We start from the raw sequence: 12,245 nt of genomic DNA, 5'->3' as shown, positions 1-12,245 counted from the left end.
CTCTCTCTCTCTCTTTACCAAGATCATCAAGATTTCATTTTAATGACAGAATAAATGGAAAATTTCTCTAAATAGGTAGACTCTTTCACTTGCAAAGATGACGTTACTCATTGTGACTAGAATTTTAAGATTATTGAGAGAAAAAAGAATCACTTTTAAAGGCAGTGATGTTCAAGATCAATAACTAATAATTATTATTATTGTTGTTGTCATTGTTGTAGCCTTACACACCTTTTCTACAATAAGAAAAATTTATTTATTCATTTAAAATAATGAGAATAATAACTTTTAAAATGTTATATATTCAATGCAAAGTATTCCTAAATAATTGCACTAATTTTCAATAATGGAAATCATTTTTGTCAGGAATGAATAATCTATGAAGTTTCTGAATGGTTGGTTGAAATTTTCAATTACACACATAATTTTTTTCATATTTTGTGCCATCTATTATGCGTAATATCTCATAGCCTTGGTTTATGATTTCATTCCTACTCATGTATAATTAACTTAGTAGTAGTGCAGATGTTATTATTATTCACTGCTAATATTCAGAGAACTGTGACTCTCACTGGATTTTGGTGTGGTATTTCTGTTTCACAATAAGCTTTACAAGTGTTTTTCTTTATAAAATTTTCTGTTTATGCTTCGGGATGGTTATATGGTCAGAGGAGTTCACAAGATAGCATACAAGAAACAGCACCATATTTAGCAGTCATGGGCTTGAATCCCGGTCACTCAAGGCACATGTACTTATGCACCCTTGTGCCTGACCACTCGGCTACAACCCAGTCAATTTGAAATCCACCTAGACTTTTCTGAAGTGGTACATTTTGCATTTGTACAGCTCAGGAGGTGTCATCTTCTAGCAAGACAGTGCACTGCTACACTAATTTCTATATTTTTCTGCAGTTAAAAAAATTTTGTTTCATTAATTGTATACCCGCACACATAAACATATCTAATAGGAAGTTCTGGGTAACTGAGATCTAAAATTATAAAATATTTTTATTTATTTATATTTATTATATCAAAGTTTTTAAGAAATCCTACTTATGTTAAACTTTTTTTTTTTTTATTCAAGAAATATGAATCGTAATATGACATTCTGGTACAATAAAGATGAACCAATGTTCACCAATGTTGATGATATTGGAGAGTCACATGTTGATGTCACCAGGATACCTCCAGGGTAAGCAGAATAAAGCACACTAAAATTATCATTATAGAATAAGTTAATTTCTTATGATTAGCTCTATGACTAGTGTTTCATTATTTTCTGGAAAAAAAATGCTTTATTTTCTGAAAAAATATATTAATGTGAAAAAATAGGGAAAATTATATTTTTAAGAATATGTAGTTTGAGTATTTGAGTGCTGAGTATTTATTTAAAAACCAGAAATTCATAATACAATGTTTCTTTGGGTTATGAATTTCTTGTTTGTTTGTTTGTTATTTAGTTTTTAGGAGCATTAGCAACTAAGGCCATATTGCTCCGGGGATATGCAGTGGTCATTCCCTGACCTTTCTGCATCCTCCATATTTGGTGGTCACGGGCTCGAACCCCGGTCTAATCAAGAAGCGTGTGCTACGCACTGCTGCTCCTGACTACGGAGGTGCCGTAGTCAGGAGCAGCAGGCTATGGAGGCGCCTGAATTTCTTGTACTCCAGTCTTTACCTCCCTATTAGCATTAGCATTAGCATTAGCATTAGTAGAGGCATATGATGCAAGAAAGCAAGCTTATTCAGCATCAGCCAAAAAAAAAAAAAAAAAAAACCACTACTCCCATTTCACCCCTCCGTTCGTTCGAAATACCTGTCCAACTGAGCCTTAAATTTATTTAGGCTATCGACTTCAACAACAAGCGATGGGAGTCTATTCCACAAACCAACTGCCCGCTGGCTAAAAGCAAATTTCCGCACATCTATCCGACATCCGTCCTTCCTCAATTTGAATTTATGCCCTCTCAGGTGATTATTCTGAGCAAGAGGAAGAATCCCATCGGCATTGAGCATGCTCAAGCCATTCAAAGCCTTATACACCTCTATCAGATCACCTCGCCGATGCCTAGTCTCCAGGCTCTGTAATTTGCAAAACTTAAGCCTATCTTCGTAAGAGCAACCCTTTGTTCCATTCACTAATCTTGTTGCCCTTCTCTGTACTCGTTCGAGCAGCTCTACATCCTTCTTGAAATGAGGCCTCCAGACCTGTATACAGTACTCAAGGTGTGGCCTGACCAATGCCTTATACAAGGGAATAATCACATCCTTATCCCTGCTAGAAAAATTCCTGTATATCATTGACAAGACACCATGAGCTACTCTTGCAGCTCGTCTGCACTGCTCAGAGAACTTCATATCTGCCTGCACAATTACCCCCAGGTCCTTTTCATTTTCTACCACTGTCAGCGTAGTGCCACAGAGTTGATACGTTGATCTGGGGTTACTGTTTCCCATATGTAGTACTTTACATTTGTCAATGTTAATCTTCATTTGCCACCTCTCAGCCCATCTGCTCAACCTTTCCAGATCCTGTTGCAGCAGCATAGTATCAGTAGTGTCCTTAACAACCCTGCCAACCTTGGTATCGTCTGCAAACTTGGACATTAAGCCTGATACACCATCATCAATATCATTTATAAATACAGAAAACAACAATGGACCCAACACTGAACCCTGAGGAACTCCACTAATAACATTAGTCCACGTTGAGCAGTGTCCATTGATTACCACTCTCTGTCTTCTGCCACTCAACCATCCCTTTATCCATAGCAGCAATTTGCCTCCAATGCCACACTTCTCCAATTTGTGCAGCAGTCTTCCATGCGCAACAGTATCAAAAGCCTTTCTAAGATCCAAATATATAATATCAAAGTTATTCCCTGCATCCAGTTCTTTTGTGACTACATCATAGTATCCAATCAAATTGGTCAGACAAGACCTGCCCTTAACAAAACCATGCTGTGTCTGAGCTATAACTGAATTCTTGTCCAGATGATCCTGCAGTGCTTCTTTAACCAGTGCCTCCATTAATTTTCCTGGAACCGAAGTTAAACTAACAGGTCTGTAATTACTTGTGTCAGCCTTTGATCCTCCTTTGTGAATTGGGGTTACATTTGCACATCTCCAGTCCATGGGTACCTCCCCTGAGTCCAAAGAAGCTCTCATAATTATGGCTAGGGGTTTGCTTACTTCCTTTGCTGCCTCCTTTAATATAACTGGATAGATCCCATCCACCCCTGGTGCCTTTTTTATGTTTATCCTCAGCAATTTCTCCTCCACTTTCCTCTCAGTTATTAGAAAATAATCTAGCTCACTGACAATGTTTACTTCACCTACGACATTCCCCTTCCTGAATAACTCCTCATGTGTGAATGTAGATGCAAAATACTCGTTTAGATTGTTAGCCATCTGAGCAGGATCCTCAACTGTTGAACCATCAACATCCAGTGGACCAATCTGATTCATCCCTTTCCTTCTTGAGTTTAAATAGGTAAAGAACTCTTTTCTGTTTTTCTTTGCGTCCTTTGCCAAGGATTTCTCATAATCTGCCTTTGCCTGCCTAATCTCCTTTGTGACTTGGTTACAGACCAACTTATATCTATCATAGGCTTCCATGTCACCCATTAATTTGTATGTATCCCATGCATTTTTCTTCTCTGCCATATGTCTCATTAGTTCATCTGACAACCATTTAGGCCTGAACCTTGAACAATATTTCTTGGTTGGTATGTAAAGCCTGGTAGCTTCCAAGATTAGTTCCTTGAATGCTTCCCATTTTGAATTTGCTGTTGGTAACATCATCAGTTGGTCCCACCGTATAGAATTTAAATACTGTCTCAGACCATCATAGTCGCCTTTACGAAAGCAAAAACCCTTCCCTTTGCCTCTGATGGTATTAAAACACGAATTTTGCTGATTAAATTTGTTTTTAGTTCAGTTTAAATACAAATGGATGAAGATGTTACAATGATATTATTTAAAATTTGTATTAAACAAGATAAATGATAATCACAGTGGAGCACTTTTTGGTCTTTATTTACAATGTAAACTGATACCATAGATAGGTACACTAAACTGCACTCTCAGCTTTATTTACCATTAGATTTAAAACAAGTATACTTTAAATGGAAACTGAAGGGTGCCTTTTTGCTCTTTTCCCTACTTTCTAAACAAGACGAATTTATCTCACAAATATATCATATCACAAACTTTTGTCTAGTCATCTTTAGTGTCTAGGAAAAAAATTTATTATAAACTCGGATGGCAGCCCAATACGAGGTGCTACCCAAACGTTCCCAAAATTCGAATGTTGCACAGGAACTACGTTTAGTACAGAATTGTGGCGCTAGGTAACACTGCATGCATCCTTTGTGAATCAGTCGGGCAGGATAGAGTCATTGAATTTTTATGCACAGTTCTTTGGCAGTGTGTTTCGCATAGTCTGCGATTGTTGTGATGGCTGATGTGAGAGAGCAACATGCTTGTATCAAGTTTTGTTTCCTGCTTAACGATACAGCAACAGAAACCTATAAGAAGTTGAAACAAGCTTTTGGTGGTAATGCTTTAGGTCAGATGCAGACCTGCTACTGGTTTAACTGTTTTTAAATGGTTGAATGTCGGTTTATGACAATGATTGCTCTGGGTGTCCACCACCCCTGAAAATGTTGCAAATGTTCTGACGACGATCTGTGAAGACTGCAGATGGACCATCCACGACATTTGTGTCATTGTAGAACTTTTGTACAGCATGTGTCAGCGAATTTTGTCAGACGAGTTGAACATGAGAAGGATTGCTGCCAAGTTTGTGCCACTATTACTGAATGAAGACCAAAAGCAGCATTGCATGGAAGTTAGCAGAGATCATCCAGGAGTGATCAAAACTTCCTTTCTATGGTTGTCACTGGTGAAAAGAGTTGGGTATAACCTGGAAACCAAGCAACAATTATCCCAGTGGAAGAGCCCATCTTTGCCCCAACTGAAGAAAGCCCGACAAGTGAGGAGCAGTGTGAAATCCATACTGATCTGTTTTTTTGACATTGATGGAATTATCCATAAGGAATTCGTCCCTCGTGGCCAGACTGTCAATGCAAAGTTTTACTGTGACATCCCAAGGCAGTTAAGGGAAGCCATCAGGAGGAAACATCGAGAGAAGTGCTGCACAAAGAACAGAGTCCTTCATCATGACAATGCGCTGGCCCACATATCTCTCACTGTGGCACAGTTTTTGGCATCCAACAACATGACAGTCATCCCCTAACCCCTTATTCACGAGACTTAGTCCCCTGCAACTTCTTCCTCTTTCCAAGAATGAAAATCAAGCTGAAGGGTTGAAGATTTCATAGCATAGAGGATATTCAAACCGAATCTCAGGCGGTGCTGAACACTATGACGAAGAAGACTTTCAGGACACACTCAAAACATGGAAGTGCTGGGATCAGTGTTTATGCTCTCAAGGGGACTACTTTGAAGGTGACAGTGGCAAATAAGACCCAGGGTGAGTCTAATTTATTTTTTAGATACATTTCAGGAACTTTTGGGTAGCACCTCGTATATGGGTTTTCACCCACTCCTGTAAATTCTAGCTCTGGTTCTGGCAACAAATTTGTGCTTCTCCAATTCAAGAGAATTACCTCTGAGTGTAATGAAGCTCTCATGATTTAGAGTAATGGAAAGGCATTCCCTTTCCATTTCTCTTAAAATAACTATATATATGGAATCATACTTGTCTTAATATGTGGAACACTTAACATAGATGGGTTGACTATTGATGATCATTCTCAGGTAGCTGATAAACTGAATGAGTATTTTGCATCTACGGAGTTATTCAATGAGGGGAATGCCAGAAGTTTATCAAACTCTAACAGGGCGCTAAGTGACTTTGTAACTGGGAGCAAAGTGGAGGAGAAATCGTTGAAGTTAAACATAAGGAAGGCACCTGGGGTGGACGGAATGTATCCAGTTATATTAAAAGAGGCAGCAAAGGAAGTAAGCAAACCCTTAGCCATAATTATGAGAGCTTCCTTGAGTTCAGGGGAAGTCCCCATGGATTGGAGGTTGAAAATGTATCACCAATTCACAAAGGGGGATTCAAAAAGTGACACAAGTAACTATAGACCTGTTATTTTAACTTGTGTTCCGGGGAAAATAATGGAGTCACTGGTTAAAGAAGCAATGCAGAATCACCTAGACAAGACTGCAGTAATAGTTAAGACACAACATGGGTTTGTTAAAGGGAGGTCTTGTCTGACCAATTTCATTGGATACTATGATGTGGTCACAAAGGAACTGAATGTCAAAAATAATTTTGATATCATATACTTGGATTTCAGGAGAGCTTTTGATACTGTTCCACATGGAAGACTGCTAAATGGATGGTTGAGGGGAAGACGACAGAGAGTGGTAATCAATGGACTCTGCTCTTTGTGGACAAATGTTATTAGTGGAGTTCCCCATGGTTGGGTGTTGGGCCCATTATTGTTTTGTGTATTCATCAGGTTAATGTCCAAGTTGCAGATGATACAAAGAATGAAAGGTTGGCAAGGTTGTTAATGACAGTAAAGACAGTTTGCTACTCCAACTGGATCTAGACAATTGGGCAAATGGGTTGAGAAGTGGCAACGGAAGTTTAATATTGACAAATGCAAAGTACTGCATATGGGTATCAATAACCCAAGAGAAACATACCAACTGTGTGGTAGGTACTACACTCAGGAAAGTGGAAAGTAAAAAAGACCTGGGGATAATTGTGCAGTCAAATATGAAGTTTGCTGAGCAGTGCAGATGGGCTGCCAGGGCAGGTCATGGAGTCTTGTCAATGATATATAGGAATTTTGGTAGCAGAGACATTGAGGTAATTATCCTGTTATAGAAGGCAATGGTCAGGCCATACCTAGAGTACCATGTACTGGTCTGGAGGCCTCATTTTAGGAAGAACGTAGAGTTGCTAGAATGAGTGCAAAGAAGGGCAACAAGATTGGTGAGGGGAACAAATAGGCGCTCTTACCAAGAAAGGCTTAAGTTCTGCAAATTGCAGCACCTGGAGAGTAGGTATCTGTGAGGTGATCTGATTGAGGTGTATAAGGCCTTGAATGGGTTGAGCAAGCTGAATGCTGATGGGATTCTTCCTCTTGCTGAGATTAAGAATCTGAGGGGGCATAGATTCAAATTGAGGAAAGACAGTTGTAGAATAGATGTGTGGAAATTTGCCTTTAGCCACCAGGTGGTTGATTGGCAGAACAGACTTCCATCTTTTATTTTGGAATTTGATAGCCTAAATAAATTTAGGCTGAGCTGTTCAGGCATTTGGAATTAATGGAGGGGTGAAATGGGAGGTTTTTTTTTTGACTGATGCTGCATAAGCTTGCTTTCTTGCATCGTATGCCTCTGCTAATGCTAATGTATTTCTTATTATTTCTTATTTTATGTGAATTAATGTAATGTACATAGCAATGAGATACTTTGTTGAAAGAAATATAGTATAAACTAAGTTGAAAGTTCTTTCAGTGTGGGATATAATATTACAATTAATCCAAATCTGGCTTCTGATTTGCATCATAATAAATGTTATCTTAATGTGCTACATGGCTTATGAAATCAACTTGCATAGAAAAAAAACTTGACAAAATGCATAGAAAGGCAAAATTTATTTTAATTACTATGTGTTTGTGTGTTCTTAAACTTAGCAGACATTTAATGAATTATTTAACTAACTATATAGATGTTTAAATGTTTTCAGTGTTAAATATTTAAAAATAAGATGATATAAAATTGTAATTAATTATGTGCATTAAAATATATAAATAAAGATTATACTGATCACTTAAAAATTAGTAAAAGGCGCCTCAGTAGCCAGGTGGGAAGGAGCAGCAGTGCGTAGCACACGCTTCTTGATTAGACTGGGGTTCGAGCCCATCACCACCAAATACAGAGGATGCGGAAAGGTCAGGGAATGACCACTGCATATCCCAGAGCAATATGGCCTTAGTTGCTAATGCTCCTAAAAACCAAATAACAAACAAACAAACTTAAATTAGTGTAGATACTGTGGTCACTTGTGGATTTGGGTGGGTGGGTGGGTGGGGGCTAAAGCAGAATTCTAGGGAATTATTGAGCTTTCATCATCATGTAACAGTAAAAACAATCTGCATTATTTGATAATGTGGTGGGGGGAAAGCTACAACTCCTTTAGCTCCTACTGGTACTGCTACAGCTGTGGTTCACTAATCTGTTGTTTTTGTGTTCTTTAATTACAATATATAGGATTATTGTGGGGATTAATGTTGTTAAGTATGTTTTTTTTTTTATGTTACAGGGGTGATACTCCTCCTGCATTAAAGATTTCCCACAGATTATATGAAACTGTTGAAAAACTTAACTATGAATTTCTCAGGCTTAGTCTTCCTGTCACCTGTCATGATGAATTTATTGAGTAAGTATTCTCTTAATTTTATAATTTTTTTCTAGTTCAAGAAGGCAAATTCTTCTGTAGCTTACTGAGATTTATATTGCATTTTGCCAATTTGAATTTCATGAGGGAACATTGGAATTTTTTTTTTTTTATGGAAACGCCTGACACAAAACAAGTTATTGCAACTTATGGTATTCTAATACTGTGTGTAGGTTGAGAAAACAGAAGATGCTTGTTGAAGTTGGATTTGAATTTCTTGGAATATAATTTTCAGGAAATACATAAAATGTAAAGTTGCTGCAAAGAACAGAAGTGGAAGGGATAAATGAAGAAAAGTAAAAGATGGTTTGGTGAGTTTGGACCTCAACTGTGAATCAACATTGATGATGCAGATATTTAAATGGTTTGAAAACAAAAAAGGTGGAATTACAGATACTAATTCAGAACAGTACTTGTGGAAATATCTGTAAAAGAGGTGTGCTGCAGAAGTCTATGTTTTAGTGAGTTAAGTGAGTTTGAAAGGGAAGGATTGTTAAGAAACCTGATTGCTCCCTTTTGGATAAAGTCTATGAGTATCACAGCTTTTGGTGATATTAGTATTAGTAGTGGCAAATGGTGCAAGAAAGCAAGTCATTAGCATATATAAAAAAAAAAAAAAAAAAAACCCTTCCCACATCATCTATCCTCTCCAACAATTTGTCTAGTTCTTCCTTGAATTTATTCAAACTACCCGTCTCCACAACATCCAAATTCCAAGTGATAAAACACAGTTGTGAAAGAAACTGGGTTATATCACTAAAAAAACTGTAATATTTGTGATTATCACCAAAGTATTCCAAGATAGGGAAGATATGTACAAAGTTAGCAGCTGTTTAAAAGAAAAGTTTTAGGCAGGCAAAGGCAGACTACGAAAAATCGTTGGCAAAGGATGCAAAGAAAAACAGAAAAGAGTTCTTTACATATTTGAACTCGAGAAGGAAAGGAATGAATCAGATTGGTCCACTGGATATTGATGGTTCAACAGTTGAGGATCCTGCTCAGATGGCTAACAATCTAAACGAGTATTTTGCATCTACATTCACGCATGAGGAGTTATTCAGGAAGGAGAATGATGTAGGTAAAGTAAACATGGGCAGTGAGCTGGATGATTTTGTAATAACTGAGAGGAAAGTGGAGGAGAGATTGTTGAGGATAAACATAAAAAAGGCACCTGGGGTGGATGGGATCTATCCAGTTATATTAAAGGAGGCAGCAAAGGAAGTATGCAAACCCCTAGCCATAATTATGAGAGCTTCTTTGGACTCAGGGGAGGTACCCATAGACTGGAGATGTGCAAATGTAACCCCAATTCACAAAGGAGGATCAAAGGCTGACACAAGTAATTATAGACCTGTTAGTTTAACTTCTGTTCCAGGTAAATTAATGGAGGCACTGGTTAAAGAAGCACTGCAGAATCATCTAGACAAGAATTCAGTTATAGCTCAGACGCAGCATGGTTTTGTTAAGGGCAGGTCTTGCCTGACCAATTTGATTGGATACTATGATGTAGTCACAAAAGAACTGGATGCAAGGAATAACTTTGATATTATATATTTGGATCTTAGAAAGGCTTTTGATACTGTTGCACATGGAAGACTGCTGCACAAATTGGAGCAGAGTGGTATTGGAGGCAAATTGCTGCTATGGATAAGGGGATGGTTGAGTGGCAGAAGACAGAGAGTGGTAATCAATGGACACTGCTCAACGTGGACTAATGTTATTAGTGGAGTTCCTCAAGGTTCAGTGTTGGGTACGTTGTTGTTTTCGGTGTTTATGAATGATATTGATGATGGTATATCAAGTTTAATGTCCAAGTTTGCAGATGATACAAAGGTTGGCAGGGTCGTTAAGGACACTACTGATGCTATGCTGCTGCAACAGGATCTGGAAAGGTTGAACAGATGGGCTGAGAGGTGGCAAATGAAGTTTAACATTGACAAATGTAAAGTACTACATATGGGAAACAGTAACCCCAGAGCAACGTATCAACTCTGTGGTACTACACTGACAGTGGTGGAGAATGAAAAGGACCTGGGGGTAATTGTGCAGGCAGATATGAAGTTCTCTGAGCAGTGCAGACGGGCTGCAAGAGTAGCTCATGGTGTCTTGTCAATGATATACAGGAATTTTTCTAGCAGGGATAAGGATGTGATTATTCCCTTGTATAAGGCAATGGTCAGGCCACACCTTGAGTACTGTATACAGGTCTGGAGGCCTCATTTCAGGAAGGATGTAGAGCTGCTGGAACGGGTACAGAGAAGGGCAACAAGATTAGTGAATGGAACAAAGGGTTGCTCTTACGAAGAAAGGCTTAAGTTTTGCAAATTACAGAGTCTGGAGACTAGGCACCGGCGAGGTGATCTGATAGAGGTGTATAAGGCTTTGAATGGTTTGAGCATGCTCAATGCCAATGGGATTCTTCATCTTGCTCAGAATAATCACCTCAGAGGGCATAAATTCAAATTGCGAAGGACGGATGTCGGATAGATGTGCGGAAATTTGCCTTTGGCCAGCGGGTGGTTGGTTGGTGGAACCGACTTCCATCACTTGTTGTTGAAGTTGATAGCCTAAACAAATTTCAAGCTCAACTGGACAGGTATTTCGAACGAACGGAGGGGTGAAATGGGAGTGGGTTTTTTTTTTTTTTTTTTTTTTGGCTGATGCTGAATAAGCTTGCTTTCTTGCATCATATGCCTCTACTAATGCTAATGCTAATGCTAATGCTAAAGTCAAGCTGAGCTTGAAAGAAAAAGGAAAAGCTTTGTTTTTTTCAATACAGAGGGACCAATATTTATGATATGCTTATGCCACAAAAGGTTAGTAGTTAGTGTTGCTTCCATAATAAACATGGAATCTTTAGAAACAAATATTAGAAATATGATGGAATTTTGACATTGGGAATGCAGAATTTGAATATGGTGAATATAATGTGCACAGAAAGACAAATTCAAATTGTTAACCATCCTCTTTCAATTCATTTTGAACAAAGAGAAAGACTTGGATGTTAATTGCGGATGATACAAAAGTTAGCAGTGTAGTTAATGACAGTAATGGCAGAATACTACTGCAGTAGGATCTAGAAAAGTTAGGCAGATGGGCTGAGAAATGGCATTTCAAGTTTAACATTGATAAATGCAAAGTTCTGCATATGGGTAGCCGTAACCCCAGAGTAATGTACTAAGTGTGTGGTACTACAATCAGGGTAGTGGAAAACGAAAAAGACCTGGAGGTAATTGTGCATTCAGATATGAAGCTCTCTGAGCAATGCAGACAGGTTGCCAGGACAGCTCATGAGGTTTTGCCAATGATATACAGGAATTTTGCTAGCAGGGATAAGGAGGTGATTATCCTATTGTGTAAGGCAATGGTCAGTACTCACATCTTGAGTACTGCATACAGGTCTGGAAACCTTATTTTAGGAAGGATGTGGAAATGCTTGAATGAGTACAGAGAATGCCAACACGATTGGCGAGCAGAACAAAGGGTACTCTTCTTACCAAAAAAGGCTTCAGTTCTGAAAATTGGAAGAGGAACTCTTTATTGCATACAGCATCTAGAGATTAGGCACATCCAAGGTGATCTGATTGAGGTGTTTAAGGCTTTGAATGGATTGAGCAAACTCAATGCTGATGGGATTCTTCCTGTGGCTCAAACCACACACATGAGGAAGCACAAATTCAAATTGAGGAAGGATGGTTGCAGAATAGATGTTCAGAAGTTTGCCTTTAGCCAACGGGTAGTTGATTGTTGGAAGAAACTTCCATCTGTTGTTGTTGTGGAAGTTGTAGTTTAAATA

At 38.4% G+C, this 12,245-nt stretch overlaps 1 protein-coding gene across 1 annotated transcript in view; it reads left to right on the top strand.

Annotated features, from left to right (window-relative positions):
- The window catches only part of RyR (Ryanodine receptor), an 841,404-nt gene that overhangs the window by 127,754 nt on the left and 701,405 nt on the right, over positions 1-12,245 (top strand). The window contains exons 19-20 of the mRNA XM_090376454.1: positions 1,085-1,192; positions 8,315-8,431. Coding sequence (XP_090232580.1) covers positions 1,085-1,192; positions 8,315-8,431 — 225 coding nt within the window. The remainder of the gene's footprint in view (positions 1-1,084; positions 1,193-8,314; positions 8,432-12,245) is intronic.

The sequence above is a fragment of the Mastigoproctus giganteus genome, chromosome 6, assembly GCF_048544385.1.
Source record: "Mastigoproctus giganteus isolate SK-2022 chromosome 6, ASM4854438v1, whole genome shotgun sequence".
In the NCBI taxonomy this organism is placed as follows: Eukaryota; Metazoa; Arthropoda; class Arachnida; order Uropygi; family Thelyphonidae; genus Mastigoproctus; species Mastigoproctus giganteus.
This window is presented reverse-complemented; position numbering and strand designations above follow the sequence as displayed.